This window comes from Rhinolophus hipposideros, assembly GCF_964194185.1.
Source record: "Rhinolophus hipposideros genome assembly, chromosome: 11".
NCBI lineage: Eukaryota > Metazoa > Chordata > Mammalia > Chiroptera > Rhinolophidae > Rhinolophus > Rhinolophus hipposideros.
This window is the reverse complement of record NC_138057.1, coordinates 19776642-19793283: the sequence shown is the minus strand read 5'-3', so window position 1 is coordinate 19793283 and position 16642 is coordinate 19776642. Positions and strand designations below refer to the sequence as shown.

Genomic DNA, 16642 nt, shown 5'->3' with positions numbered 1-16642 from the left:
CTCATATAGGGAAAGCAGAATACAGTTTTGATTTTTTTCCTTTACTTAACTGTTTTGCAAGATTAAAAAATTGGTTTCCTATTATCCTCCAAAAAGGACTGAATGTATGTAATTATGAACTCATAGATTTAAATATATTTGATGGATTTCAAGCCATCGCACTGATTGTCATTTATACTCACTTTGTTCCATCTTTGCCAATGAAATTCTCTTCAAGATGGTTTTCGATTTCTGAAACGACCCTAGTAATTGGCACCGTGTTTCCCTGAAAATAAGACCTAGCTGGACCATCAGCTCTAATACATCTTTGGAGCAATTATTAACATAAGACCTGGTCTTATTTTACTATAATATAAGGTTGGGTCTTATATAATATAGTAATATAATATAATACAATATAAAATAATATATAATATCATAATATAATATAACATGGGGTCTTATATTAATTGTTGCTCCAAAAGACACATTAGAGCTCATGGCCTGGCTACATCTTATTTTCGGGGAAACATGGTAGTTTCCTTGTTATCCAGGATGACAACATGTTCCAGGGTCATTTTGTACATTTTCTACCCAGACCAGGACTCAAAGAGTCCATTTGCTTGTTTTTTACTTTAGTGAGATATTGTATTTGAAGTCCTAATCTAGGTTCTCAGGATGATCACCATTAGTGTTTTGGTCATTGTTTCTGGTCTTTTTAGTGGACAGAGCTAGTGGTTTAGGTTTGAAAGTCATGAGAAGGTCTTAAAATTGCTCTCTGTCAATGGTTCCTAACACCCAAAGTCCTTTAGCCCTTGCTGACCTTAAAAGTTTCCCAGAGTTGTTCTCTAGGGAGAGGGTGTCAGCTTGCCATCTCTGCCCAACTCTGGTCTTAGTGACGGTGTTCTACCGACCTAAATTCTTCCATTGCTGCTTTGGTTAAAAATAGCACTACTTCCTCACTCCCTGTTCTCAGCTGTCACATGCTTGCCACACTGGGGCTCCTGTGGAGGCTCTTTCTCCTCCCCAGGGGTAAAGTCATCCCTATAGATAGCTAGAGTGTCCCAGACTGTCTTTATCTCCTGATCATATGGTACCAAATATTATCTCCCACTGGCGCCCTGTCCCCTGCTCATTTCTGTCTTGCCACGCCATTCTGACTGCCCTTCGCTGCTTCCCCAGCTGTTCTCCAGTACCCATATCCTTCGAGACCCACATCAAGTCTCAGGAAGCCTCCTTGGACTATGTAAGTCTCCTGTACCTCAGCTTTCACACCTATGAAACAGAGAGAATTGTACCCACCTCATCAAGTTGTGAAATTTAAATGAGTTACTACCTAGAATAAAGCTTAACACAGCAAGTTTTCAATAAAATCAAGCTTTTGTTCTTACTCTAGCCCAGTAGTTCTCAACCTGGCTGCATCTTAGAAACATCTGGGGAGGGTTTAAAAAGAAAATAGTGATGCTTTGTTCCTCCCCCTCCCCGGAGATTCTGGATTTTTCAAGTTCTTGAGGTGATTCTGGAGCAGGGGAACGACACTGGCAACTGCCACATAAATGATTACCTTTTGGGTCCTGTGAGGTGAGGTATGCCTGTGCCATTTTTAATAAATTTGGCTGATTCTACATTAAGCTGAATTCTGTTACTTAAAACCAAAAGAGGCCTAATGAATGCAGGAGTAATTTGTAAGAAAGACTGTTGGGTAGAGTTAGATCTTAGGCAACACTGGAACTGAAGGAACTTCCCCACCCCTACCCCTGTTGTCCCCTTGCTGCCCACATCCACTGTGGTGATTGGACGTACTGTTTAATGCTGTCCCCATCTGTAGAGAGACCCAGATATATCATTTCATAATATATTACTAACACGTATATTTTCCTTATCATATTATCTCAACAAATTTGCGGGCGAAAAAAATCATGAAACATTTATCTTTCCTACCTCCCCACCTCACGCCCCGCCTTTGAAACCAGCCAATGCAGCGGCTAAGAGAAGCGTCTCTATGTAGAATGTGCTTTGCGCTTCTGGAGAAGACAAAGAATTATAAAAAGAGCAGCCAGCTGCTTGTATCGGCAGCAGAATGAGAAGAGCTCTGAGCATCACTCCGCTACCTTTCCGCAGCTGCATTGCCGCCATTTTTCTCTTTATACCATTTTTGCTCTCACTTTTCCCGGTCCAGGATTGTAGGACCTTACTCTTGTGCCTCTAGCTCTGGGTAGACTAATAGCCTAGTCCTTCTTCCTCTGTGTTAAACCTGCATAAGTCTCAACCCTAAGACTTGATGCAAGCCTGAGAGTCAATAAACTCCACCTTGACTCATAAACAGCTCCTCGATTTCTATCACAAACACACAGAGCACCCAATGTTCCACAGGGATATTTGCACAATAATTTTGCACAATAAGAGTAATGACAGAATCTATTTCATGGGATGTTGTGACAATTAAATGAGATAGGATCTTGGGTCTCAAATTTGGGTGCGCATTAGAATTGTTGGAAGATGTTCAGAAGTTCCAGATCCATTAGATCAGAATTCCTGGTTGTGGGAGCCATCTATCAATATTCAAAAAAAAAAATCTCCCTATGTAAATCTAGTGTACAGCCAAATTTGAGAGCCAGTGAGATAGGAATTGTTTTATAAGCACTCAATGAATGGTTGCTGCTTTTATGACTATAGTATAAAATTTGTTTTTAAGTTTTTTTTTTAAAAAACCTTTTATTTAAGTGTGTTTTTTCCAGGATCCATCAGCTCCAAGTCAAATAGTTGTTTCAATCTAGTTGTGGAGGGCGCAGCTCACAGTGGCCCATGTGGGAATCGAACCGGCAACCTTGTTGTTAAGAGCTCCGCACTCTAATCAACTGAGCTAACTGGCCGCCCCTACTATAGTTTAAAATTGAGTGAGAATTTCCCCACTGACTGCTGAAATTGAAGGCTTAGTTGGACCCAGACTCATTTCTTCTTTATTCATCCATCCAACAATGACTAAACATTTACTATCTGCTTGGCTCTGTGAGAAATTCCTTCTTCTTCTTTGAAAGTAAAAAGATCATATTGCCTTCGAGATGAAATTCAAGTTCTTTAGGACATTCTGGCCTCCCCTACCCTCTTCATGCCCTATTTCCTGCCAGCACCATCGCCCACATGCTGGTAAGTTCTAGCCACTCCAAACTCTTTGTAATCATTCCAGGCCCACCTGTCTCTGTGCCCTTCTCCACACACTTCTTTGCTTAGGATGCCCTTCCCATACTCCTTCCTCTACTTTCGTACCTGACCTGCCTTATAGGATGGAGTTCAGATACAGAACCTGAGAACAGATGGGTGCCCAGCACTCGCTGGCAGTCCCCACTCATCCACTCTGTGGTCCTATCAGTTTCAGGATTCCTTGAGCGCCCTGCAGTGAGTAATGATTAGTTTTCAAGGTCTTCTCTCTGCAGAGAGCCTGGGCAACTCTCTCTGTTCTCCCTCAGGCCTCACTCTTCGGGAAGACTGCTCAGGCCCAGGCAGCCTTTCTTTTCTTTGTCCTGCTTAAGTGGTTCTGTTGTGCTAAGACCCCATGGAGCTGTTTCCCAGGGCCCGTTCCAGGGAGAGAACTTTTCCTCTGGAATCGTCCAAGGGAGTAGGGCAGCTCAGAGCCCACTCCTTGGAGTGGCCTGAGACCAAGAGGCTGGATCTTCTGTAGCCATGAAATCCCTTGGGTTTGCAGCCTTGGGAGAGTAATATGACATTATGACCTTACATAATCCCTGAAGACTGTTCTCCAAGAGAGAGGATCCTCTGGTGTCTCTGCACCATAGGCATCAAACACATGGGTGAGGGGCTGCCTGTGACACATGCCAGACCTGTGGCTAATTCTGCTGAAGGACTTCTGTTAGGAATCTTCTAACCCTTTCCTTGCCTTGAGCTGACCTCTAGAGTGACCCTGTTTGGAAAGGTCTCAGTGATCTCTCTCCATTTCTGGGCCTGTCAGGAAGTGGCCCCCGTGGTATAGACTTGCCTGTCCTTTCACTAGGCCCACAGAGCCCTTTCTGTAGAGGCTGACCAGGGAGAACTTATCGGTGTGCCAAGTACACACACACACACACACACACACACACACACACACAAACGCACGCACGCCATCAATTCTGGCTCTTTTAGCTCCAGGCCTGTGCCACTGGGGGTTCAACTTTCCAGCCAGGCACAGGATGACACCTACCTTCTGTTCCATCCTTCAAGATTCACAATCTTAGAGGGCATGGGGAGGGGAAAGGAGCTAACATTTAAGTGTGTGATGGGAAAATTTCCCCAGTGTATGAAACTGACCTCCAAAGGGCAGAGGGACTGATGAAAGAGGCTAACAACTCCAGAATTGCATCAACAATTTATTAAGGGAATTTATGGATAGAAGCAGCTTCTTGGGTGACAGCAAAATAATAGATTTCTACATCAAAAGGGGACAGAGGCATAATATATGTAGCCAAGTGGCCTAATACAGGTGGCTTGTAGCCATAAGACACAGGCTCATTAAGAGCTATATAGTCAAAAGCAGTAAAGAACTCAATGGACTCACTTATGTATACAAGAATATTCTTTTCAGGTGATATGGGCCCACCCTTCTTGGTAGTAAATTGGCAGTCAGCTTACTTCATAAGATGGTGTCAGTCACGTTAAGTACTGGGATCATTTCGCCTAACAATGTGTTTTACATATATTATCTCACTTAACACTTTCGCGGAAACCTTCTGTAATTGGTGTAGTTATTTCCATCTTTTAAAAGAGGAAACAGATTCTTCCTAAGGTCACAGGGTTGAAATACTGGTTAGCTTTTGCTGTTACAAATCATCCTCAAAACAGTGGCTTAAAACAACCACCGTTTATTTAGCTCACAATTCCAGGGATTGTCTGATTGTCAGCTGGGGCACTGGGAGTAGGGCACAACTGGTTACATGATCTCTCTCACCCTGCAGAAGCTAGCTGGGGCTTGTTCACATGGCAGCTTGACAGGATTCTAAGAGGAAGGGTGGATGGATGCAAGGCCTCTTGATACCTAGGCTTGCAACTGGTACTGAGTTACTTCTGTCATATCTATTGACCAAAGCAAGTCATGAGTTCTACTCAGATTCAAGGGAAGGTGAACTGGACCCCACTTGTTGATGGGAAGAGCTGCAAAGTTATATTGCAAAGGGTCATGCATGTCGGGAGGGGAGGAGGTAGAGAATTTTGTCCACTTCTGCAATCTACTACAAATGTCAGAAGTATGATTTTATTTTTAAATTATGAAAATAGCATATGCACAGGATTAAAAACCCCAACAGTATACAAAAGGGAAAGTGAGGAAGAGAAAGTTTCCTTCTTACCCCTGGGGTAGAAAAACTAATTCTAATCTAGTCCCACTCTCCACATGTAAACACTATTAAGAGTTTCTTGTGTAACTTGATACAATTTTTTGTGTGCATATACACAGATGGGAGTCCAATATACACACTATCCTGCACTTTTCACCTAACAATACAGCTAAGAGCTCTTTCCAGAAATGCTCCATTCCTTTTAATGTCTACATAGTATTCAACTGAATAAATGTATCATGTTTTAGTCAACCACATCCCCTATTGGTGGATACTTAGGTTGTTTCTAGTTTTTGTTGTTATAAATAATGCTGCAGTGAACATCCTTGAACAGCCTTCTTTGTATATGTAGACCAGAAGTGGAATTTCTAGGTTCAACATCAGATTTGAGCCTTGAACTACTCCTGAAGCACATGCTCTTTCCAAGATGGGTCTCTGGTTACCAAGAGTTTCTTCAGCCTTTTCTAAGACTACAAACTACTTTAGGAACCATAGACCCCTGTGCACATACGTGGTAATGCTCAAGACCTCGCCACACCCTTCCCTTCCTGGGCAGACTCAAGAGGTCCTGAGCTATGCATTATCAAGCTCTTCCAAGAAAATCCAGATTAATTGTCTTTTATGTGTCTTCCTTCATTTTTGTTTTAGACATGTACTACTTTGTTATAGGTCAGTGATAAAACAATCCTAGCAACATATGTTAACATATGACTGATGGGTTCCATCCTAGTGAAGTCCTAACATATAAATAAAGATTTCCCAAATAATGCAAATACAGACAAGCGGTAAAAGAATTCAGTTGAATCATCACATAGCAAATATTAGTACAGGCCTGTCGTCACACTGAGCAGTTGTATTACATGAATTCCATTTTTTTTTTCGATTTATCCATACTTAGCTTTATTCTGAATTAGCCATATATCAAGAGTGCACATCCAAAGAGTAGAAAAAAATAAAGGAGCCCATCAAACAAAGTTCCCTGGCACGTGGGACATAGGGCATGACGTTAGGAGCCCTGTTTAGGGAAGGAAATGTTGGCCAGGTCATGGATGCCATTTTTGTCAATGATTTGAACACTGAAGGCTGGCAGATTCAGGATGAAGCGTTTCTGGAGCTCCTCTAGACATTTCCTAAGAAGCTCCACTGCCTTCTCACGTGAGATAGTTGGTGTGTAGTATCGGTCCAGGATACTGAGAGTCAGGAAGGCACCATAGCCGTGGGCTGCAAAAGGGGCCTTGGCCAAGGCTGCCAGGTAGTCCATGTAGTAAAGCGCTGGACCCTCATGCTCGTCGTAGCCAGCCAGGAGCAGGTTGACATGATACGGGGTCCGGCTCCGAAGACAGTCAGCCAGGTTTCGGCGTGTGAAATTAGCTGCTGCGGTAGGAGACAATTCATAACCATTTCTCATCTTATAAAGTTGCACATTTTTCTGAATATATTCTGCAAACTGTACAGTGTCTCCAGCCTCTCCAACACATAGGAGTAAGATTTTTTCACTCATCTTAAACATCTTGTCATGATCGTCCTTCATCTGGACAATATTGCTAGCGGCCACCCGGTCGGAGGCAACAAGGACATAGTCGGGGCCCTGGATGCCGATGAGGTACTCCATGATGGCGGGACGCCGGGGACCGCAGGTTCGACAGACAACGGGACTCCCGGCTTCTCGGCCTCACCCGTGAGATGAATTCCATTCTTGTGCACAGCAACTTTAACAGTTCATGAACACTTAGCAAATATGTGGTGAAGAAATTTCTTAAGATCATATTTTTAAATTCTTTAATATTGGTTTTCTGGGTTTCTTCATGGGTCTTTATGGCCACATGCCACCTGCCTGGGTGCTGACTGGAGCCCTGAATTAGTACCTGGCATATATGGACTTAGCTCTATTATAAACAGCAGGTTGGCAACCATCAGAGTCTGGAGGTGGCATGCAAGCACACTCAGATACGTCAATCTATTTCTCACAGCCCCCGATTATGTCACTGAGTAGATGCAGCCAATGATTCTGCAGAAGGGAACAAACAACGGGTGCTCACTTCTGTGATGTGGGGAGTCCACATTTCAAGGCTGTTCTGCAGATAGATTAAAGAAGTGGATTTCCAGAGAACGCAGCTTCAAAAAAAAAGTAATTATTTAAGAGTTTGAGATCTTCAGAGAATTTAGGCATGTGCCTCAAACTTCAGAGCAGGAGGTACCCAATTTCTCCTCTGTTATTTAATAACAGAGACATTGCTGCTATCAAAAAAGGCAGAATTCTGAAATGTTCTTATTTTTATAGCTTAAGGAAGAATGATGTTTTATCTCGTGGTACTCTTACCAGCAAAGAACTTAAAGGCTAATCATTGCCCAGTCACATTAGTTTGTTCATTTCTTCATTTACTTATTCAATAGTTTTTCACTGAGTGCCACACTGTGCCAAACACAGTGCTAGGTATTAGAGACATAAAGATAAATAAAATTCAAACACAGCCTCTCTTTGTTATCAGGTAACTCTGGCTACATAATACCCCAAAATGTAGTGGCTTAAAATAAAAACTATGCACTAGTTTATAATGCTCTGGGTCAACAATGTGGGCTGGATTCTGCTGGCCAGTTCTGGTCTTGGCTGAACTTAGCATCTGTGGCCAGATACTGCGTCAGCCAGGTTTGGCTCGTCTAGACGGTTCTCAGCTGGGATGGCTCATCTCTGCTCCACATGCCCTCTCATGCTCCAGCAGGCTAGCCTTGACTTATTCACGTGGCGGCTAGGCAGATTCCAAGAGAATGAATGAGTGGAAGAAAGCTGCCAGACTTCTTAAGGATTAGTCTCTGAACTGATATAATGTCCCTTTAGCCATTTTATTGGTCAAATCAAGTCACAAGACCAGGTCAGATTCCAGGGAGAGGAGAATACCTCTTGATAGTCATTGCTAAGAGACTTGGAAACAAGCAGGGGAATAGTGGTAGCTAATTTTTGCAAATGGACCAGCTCACTGTCTTTTAGGAGTTCATCGTCTTGTCAGAGAGAGAAAATTGTAGTAAGTGCTATTAAGAAGGTGTTTCTCTCTCTCTCTCTCCCCCCAGTAATGCTTTTACATTTTACAGCACAGAAATCCAGACACTCCAGTAAAAACTTCAATGAGTCACATGTCTGGTGCTATGCCTATATTGTACATTTCTACTTTTTAATCTATATGGCATTTGGAGTGATACATAAATATCCCCTCCAAGCTCAGTCATATCCACAGTTGATTATATAATCCCATGTCTGTCTTTAAAATATGCCATCAGCATTCAAATTGTGCCTAGGTTTTGTGGAAGCACACTGGATATCTGCACACACACACATGCATTTCTTCAACCGGAGACAGAAAACCATCTTGTTAAAAATGAATGATGTGAAACCATTGAAAATAAGGACATAGCCATAAAATAGGATCTCTTAAGGGAGGGGCTTCTTTCTGACTCCATCAGAGAGTAAACACCTGCAGTGCCAACACCACATGCATCTAATTAAATAAATTTCAAGTGCTTGCTGCGGGTTCACTTTGCAGCCATAGAATGGAGTGACCCCACTGATACAGATCAAACTGACATCCTTGACTTTGCTGGTGTCATTCTCAACCGACTGCGCTAGCTTGTGACCAACAGAGAAAATAAAGGCTTGTTCCTCAAAGTGTGGTCCAAGGACCAGCACGTTGGCTTCCTTGTGAACTGGTTGGAAATGTAGAATCTCAGGCCTCATTGTCACGCAGGGTCTCAGCTCCCGTTCCCCACATAAGAACACAGGATATGGTGAGGCCAAAAAGGAACACCCGCGGAGCCATAGACAGGGGAGACAGACCACTATAGTCTTGCTGGTGGCTGGGTTGGAGACACAGGGAGCAAACATCCGCCATTACCCCAACAAGGGGTCTGCCTGCACCCCAGTCTCACTGGCGAGACACATCAAGTAGGAGCCCCACGATGCGCAATCCGCCGTCCGCTTTTCTGCCTGCCAACCAACCCCTCAACCAGCGCAGCGACGGCAGTTACATCAGCGGCCAATTGGCCAACCGGCCACAGCTAATGTCCAGCCAGTCACAGCTGACGGCCATCTACTACCAGAGCCAGCACCTTTCCACGTGACGCTGAGAGCCTGGAAACTGCTCCCCCGGATTCCATCCCCACACTTATTCCAGACCTAATGAAGTAGCAATTCAAGCTTTAACATATGTTCACAAATCATACCGATGATTTATATCGGGTTTTTGTGACCCGTATTGTTCTGGAAAGAAAACCTTGTTCTTGTTTTGTGCCATCTATTTTTCTTCCTCCCTGTGCTATGAATTCTTTCATCTTTTTACGTTGCTCTACACTGCATGGACCCTAATATTCAACTTTCAGAATTTCTTTCAACCCTCCTGGTTGCTTTGGGGCTTGTCTCAGCCCCTGTTCCTGTTTTCATCGTCTGCTTCACTTGCCACCTTCTTGCTGGCTCAGGGTTTTGACCGAGGTCCTGGTTTTGCAGAGTACACTGCCAAGGCTTTTCTCCACCTCAGCTGTTGTTGACTTGTTTATTCTATTCAAAAAGGTGCAGAATCTTAGCTCAAAAGGCAAATACGGTTGGGAGTAGAATTGTGTAGTGGATCTTATTTGCTGATAAGAAAAGACAAAGTTTATTCAATTGGTCCCTTATTTGGGGGTCTTTCACCTGTTCTGGAATCTATTAAACAGCCCCTTGGGCTGGAATTCCCATCTAAGAGGGCGCTAAGTGGCCAGTTGACAGGTGCCAACCGGATAACACAACCTCTAATCTTTTCTCTGTGCAAGGCTGGTTACTCTAGACTGCTATCTTGAAAGATTGCTTTGCCCAGCACCGGCTATCTCACTGATATCCCTGCTAATGTCACTGCTATGGCTCAATCTCCATGGGTAACTGTTTGAGTATGTCCTCTTAGCATTTAGAGGAACAGTTATTACAAGGAACGAGACAGGGTGTCTCTAAAGTCTGTCAAGTGAAGCAAAGATTAACTGTTGAAATGGTTCCATTGCCTTTCCTGTTCTCATTCAGTCCATTAGCTGGGGGCACAGGGCACCTGTTAGCTGCCATGTCTGGCTTCTGCTGGCTGCCAGCATTTGGAGAAGGCAGATCTGAATAACTGTGGATTAATTGTATTTCCTAAACTCAGACACTGTTGAGAATCTGTCACCATTTGTATAAAGTAAAGACTAATGAGTAATATGATTAATTGCAAGTTGTACCAATGCTTTTGTATGTTTTTTTTTTTATCCCCTGAGAATTATTTTGGGTGAAGATTTCCACTCTTATGGCACTTTTAGAAAAAATCTGTACAATCCTCCACCATGCCACAGATTAGCCATGAACCACACATGGCTTTTTAAATTTAAGTTAAATAAATAAAACGAAGAGTTACTTCCTCAGGTGCACCATCCACATTTCAAGTGCTCAAGAGCCCAGGTGGCTGGTGGCTACCGAAAAAGGACAGTTCCATCATCATAGAAAGTCCTTTTAGACAAGGTTGACATGGCTCAGTAGAATTTAGAAGAACATGGTTGGCTGAGTTTGATGGGCTGGGTTAATATCTCATTTCTCCTAAGTAGCTGAATGACTATAGACAAGTCATCTGACTTCCCGGGGGGTACAGTTTCGGCCTCTGTTAATGAGGATAACGCTCCCTGCACGACCGGGTAGTTGTGAGAATGACAAAAGATGGTGCTTCTGAGAATGCCTGACATAAATGGTCACCCAGCGTTATCGTCCTTTGTCCTGCTCCTCTCGCCAAAAGCACCTATATCTCTTCACCCTTAGATCATCTGCATTTGTGCGAGCTCGGTCTGAGTGTTGAGATCTGGCCAGGAGCAGAGAGAATCACCCTCCCTCAGTGGTAGGCTAGAAGCACTTGTGATGTCCTGAGATTCTGAATGTGATGCCTGCCCCTGCAGACAGGGGAACTTCTGGGGAAGAGGCAGGTTTGGTTTCTTCTGCCCATACTACCTTACATCTCACTCCTCTATGCTTTTAGTCACTGCCTGCAAGGAGCAACGATGTCACAATCAGTCACATTTGTTACTTAAATAAGACACCTAGGTTGCAAATGAATGTTTACACTTGCGCTTACATAGCTCAGTGGTTCTCAAATTTAGTGAGCATCAGATTCCCTGCGGCTTGTTAAAACACAGCTTGCTGGGTTTCTGAGAATGTGCATTTGAGTTCCCAGGTGCTGCCCACGCTGCTGGCTGCAGCTGCACTGGAGTTGTGGAGCTGGAACACCTTTATCAGAGAAGATCAAGTTGTCTGTGTCCTTGGGCTACACCCAGAAGGTCCACAGGCATATTCTTAAGGGTGTGAGGCATCTTTATAACATGGTACCAATTGTGATTTCATTCTCAAAATTAAACAAAGATGAATGAACAGCTATTCTGGATCATAGATGATCATCTCAAAACCAACTGCACCGTGTGATTTCAGTGCCTGCTTTTTGCATTTGTATTTACGATCCCATTATCACTAAATGATTTCCAGAACTGGCAACATTTAACTGTTGATGTGGTGGTTTTTCAACCTGGCTTCTGTGGAGGTCGTTGGACATACATGTAGGAGTCCACGAGAAACAGTTGCCTGGTGGGACCCCCGCATAGGCAAGGTCTTATCCGTGTTTTTCATGAAGAGAGCTTGGGGCATTTTGAGTGGGAGGATGCTTTTCTGTGCAGGACTTCTCCCTGAGGAGGACATTTAGCATTGCTGGGTCTTGCCCTTTAAATGCCAGGTAGTGCTCCAGAATCATGGGACAACCCCAAACCATTTGCACACATTTTCATATTCCCCCAAGGGGGGGGGCGTCATTACTGCTCCTTTTCAGGTGAGAACTGTTGAGAACCCATAGGGCATCATGTTTGCCTTTAGAAAGCGTGGCCTCTGCCTGTGGGCCCTGGGCCCCTCGCCTAGTTCCACTTTTCTCTTTTGTTACTTCTAGGCTATCTGTAGAAAATGGAGGTAGCCCATCTTCAGGGCACTTCGGGTGGGGCCATTTTCTTTTTTCTTTTCTTTAATTTTTTTTTTATTAGTTTCAGGTGCACAAGACAATGTAATAGACATTTATCATTTATATCCCTCACACAGTGACAACCCTCCTCCCCCATCCACTACCCCTCTGATATCACACAAGCATTACATTTCCACTGTTTCTATGGGTGGGGCCATTTTCCTAGTATATCGTTTTTTCCTATAGGGGACAGCAGCACCAAGAACTTCCTTGTTGCATTTTAAACGTGCAAGGAGGTAGTCAGCCTGGCCTGTCTCTTCCCTCCATCCCTCTTCTCACCTTGCCCTTCCTTTTGGCAGTCACCCTTAGAAGAGACATTTTCAAAGTTCCCCTGCAAAGTGCCTTGGCAAGTGATAGCGGGAAGGAGGCCTGGTGAGCAGCAGTGGTGTTGGCTGGAGCACCACCTGCTCTTTTTGGGGTGTGTGGAGGCTGTGCCCCTCTCCCCATAGCCTGGGCACCTGGCCATCCTCAATGACTACAGCAGAAGGCAACCAGCTGGGAAGCCTGTGCCTGTTGCCCCTCCTCGTGGGCTTTGACCCCACATTTCTTCTCTTGCTTTCTCGTTCCCCAAATGCTTCTTCCCAGAAAACAATCTAAATCAGTCTTTTAGATTAGTTCCTGCCAAACTATGGTAGATGTCAAAGCAGCTAACAGGAAGATGATAATTCCCCCTGTCCCCCACTGCAACAGGCAAAGAGGAATAAAGAACTTGAGGGAAAGTTAGATACAGCTCAGAGAAGGCAAGATGGTTCTATTTTGGCAGCTCAAGAACCATCTCCTCACTCCCTGCAGAAATACGAAGAGGATGCAGGCAGGAGTCCTACTTAATCTATGTTACAGTAGTTCAGAAACTGGTTTTATCCCCCAGTTAGAGCAGTTCAGAGTCACTGGATTTAATGCTGCTTTAGAACAAGAATACTTTCCCGTCTTTTGAGAAACACCCTTTGCCTTGGCCTGCACGATTTTAGGAGTCACTGTTTTTCTGAGGATTTTTTCCTCATACTTTCCATTCCTCTGTATGCTCTCTCTCTCCTGGTTTCTCTCTCTCACACAAGGCCCTCAATTCATCTTTCTGTGAAACAGGCAGCACCGACCATTGACCATCGGTGACTCCTCACAACCCCCACTCCTGAAGCTCACAGGGGCTGCACTTCTCTCTGAACTCCTGGAGGTCACTCTGTAGTGGTTCCAGAGTCCATACAGTTTGGGACCCCCATGCTGTGACCCTATCCTGTCCATGACCCCAGGCCCTGGAGTGAACTCTTTGTTCTTGAGGATATGACACAGATGTGATACATGTTAGATCCAAGACCTCAGACAGAACAGATGCTTCAGGAAAAACTCATCATCTAGGACATTAAAATGGGCTCAGAGAAGTCCTGAGGCAGAAACCCGCCGAAGGGGAAGGTGGCTTGGGCAGCCCAGCCTCCCTGCCGACTGCCTTATCCTTTCTCAGTTTTACTTTCTTGTCCCTCTCTCACCTCAGGCACCCCACCTCCCTCTTCATTCCCATCAAAACTCTACTTCTTTCACACTGAGGCACAAATGACTGATAACAGCAAAGGGTGACAGTGCCTAAGGGCTTTCTCCCAGCCACCCTTTCAGGATAACTGTTTATAATGGAAATTGAAATCGTAGAGAAACAAAGTAGCATAATAAACCCTCCATTTACAGGCACAATTCAGAGATATTGTAGTTTCAGTTCCAGACCACCATAAAGCAAGCATTGCAATAAAGTGAGTCTTAATCGTTTTGCTGATGGAGGGTCTGGGCTTCAGTTTGCAAAAACCACACTGGTAAAATACAATAAAATAAGGTATGGCTGTACAAGTTCTGACAACTAAGTTTGTGAACTTGTTGCAATGATGTTCCTAACTTTTTCTGATATTAGAAGGATTATTCATTATGAATTTGTACCAACTGGACAAACAGTTAACCAAGTTTACTATTTGGAAGTGCTGAAAAGGCTGCATGAAAAAGTTAGACAACCTGAACTTTTCGCCAACAATTCATGGCTCTTGCATCATGACAATGCACCAGCTCACACAGCACTGTCTGTGAGGGAGTTTTTAGCCAGTAAACAAATAACTGTATTGGAACACCCTCCCTACTCACCTGCTCTGGCCCCCAATGACTTCTTTCTTTACTCGAAGATTAAGGAAATATTGAAAGGAAGACATTTCAATATTGTTTCAATATTGTCATATTGATGACATTCAGGACATCAAGGGTAATATGACGACGGCTCTGATGGCCATTTCAGAATGAGTTCCAAAATTGCTTTGAAGGGTGTACTAGGTGCTGGCATTGGTGCATAGCTTCACAAGGGGGGTACTTCAAAGGTGATGGTACTGATATTCAGCAATGAGGTATGTAGCCCTTTTTCTAGGATGAGTTTGTGAACTTAATTGTCCGACCTCGTATATCTATCACCTAGCCTCAGCAATTATCTCATAGCCAATCTAGTTTCTTCTACACCACTCATCATTTGGAAACAATTCTAAGACATTATTTCTTTTCAGTATGTACAAAGGGCCTTTTTAAGCCCCTATCTGACCATGTCACATGCTGGTGAAGATCCTTCGATGGCACAAAAGAGCCCAGACTGCTTGGAGACCCTCGCAATCCGGTACAGCCACTGTTGAAAAGACTGACTTTGGGCCACCTCCATTTTCAAGTTACCCAATGGCTCTGCATCAGTAGTCCCTTGTCTATGAGAAGGGACTTGTCTATGATGCTGTAATTCTACAGCATCACAACCCCACCGTGAGTCGTCGAAAAGAGTAAATGAATTATAACTCCATAAAATGTGTGGCTCATAGTAGGCTTTTAGTATACATTAGCTCCTTCCTCCCTACCTTATGTGATCTTAAACAAGTTATATAACCTCTCAAAGACTGAGAAATTCTCTTAAATGGGTCCTTTACTGGGATATCTTAACACTTCCTAAATATAAATTTTTCCTGAAATATAAATTTTCTTGGTGAAATTTAAGTCTGTAAAATTGTACCATTAAAAACTGTGCTCAGTTGAAATAATGGAGAAGATTCCCAACAGCTATTCCCAATAGCAACCGTGGTTGATAAAATTTTGATATAGATACAAAAGCAGAACTTAGTTGATGAATTGAGTACCTATTTTAAAATTTACATAGAAGGAAATGTCTCCATGAAAATTTCAATAAAATAAAAAGGAAAAATATTCTCTATAGATCAAGGATTTTAATCAACCTAATGAATATTGCCTGAAATCAGCATTAATATCATTCTGATGAAAATATTGACATTTTCAAACATTGAAAATAACATTAGGGAATTTCCAGTCAAGATGGTGGAGTAGGTAAATGCTGTATACCTCCTCTCAAGACCACATAAATTACAACTAAACCATAGAACAACAATGGTTGAGAATTGCCTGAAGTCTAGCTGAACCAAAGCCCTACAACTATGGACCACCTAGTTTATTTATAAGGAAAAAGCCTTATAAGAAGCCTTATAAGAAGAAGTCTCCTAGAGACTGGTAGGAGGGTCAGAGATGAGGAAAAGGCTGGTCCCACACCTGCGTGTGACCATTAAAAATTGGGAGGGATATCTTGGCTGTGTACCCTTAGGAGCAATGGGTCCTAGCTCTTCCCTAGCCCAGGGTTCCAGTGCTGGGGAGAGAAGTCCTCATAACTTCTGGTTGTAAAACCCAGCAGAGATTGTGGCTGAAACAAAGTGTTGCTGCATTCTCAGGTGCTCCTTTTAAAGGGCCCACACACAGACTTACTCGCTGACGCAGTAAGCGAGCTCTGAGCTACCGCAGCTCGAAAGGCACCAGGGACATACAGTGAGGAAATGAGTTTTCTAGTTTTAGGCTCATGGCTGGAGGGGCATCTTTATCCCAGAGAGAGAAGCTGGCAGAAGCCATTGTTTTTGTTGAGTCCTCCCACTCCCCGCCCACTCCTTGCATGAAGATGCAGGCAGACTCCTTATCTGAGGCTCCATCAAACTGGCTATCACCTTTTGTCTGCCTGCCCTAGTGATTCCCTGAGACCATGCCCCACCCAACTTTTGGGCCCACCCAAGGGGGCCCCTTCCAGTGGATTTTCCTTATAAATGACCTGTCTTGGCTCATGCTGCAAACTTTCCTAAATTCTCCCAAAGGTTCACAAAACTCAAACAAGCAGCACTTGTACCTGACTGAGCAACCCTAAGCCGGGCATGAGCAACAGCTGGCCTCTTATCGCTGCTTGGCTTCTCAAGGCACCTCCAAACACAGCGAGGGTGATGGCCATCTCTGGATTACTTTGTGACTCATGCCAGGTGGCCC

At 43.8% G+C, this 16642-nt stretch overlaps 1 protein-coding gene across 1 annotated transcript; it reads right to left on the bottom strand.

Annotated features, from left to right (window-relative positions):
• Window positions 1–4330: 4330 nt before the first annotated feature.
• LOC308505123 (proteasome subunit beta type-2-like) lies at window positions 4331–7006 on the bottom strand. The gene has a single exon (XM_081066817.1). The coding sequence runs from the start codon at window positions 6913–6915 to the stop codon at window positions 6310–6312; it is 606 nt and encodes a 201-aa protein (XP_080922943.1). The 5' UTR covers window positions 6916–7006; the 3' UTR covers window positions 4331–6309.
• Window positions 7007–16642: the final 9636 nt, after the last annotated feature.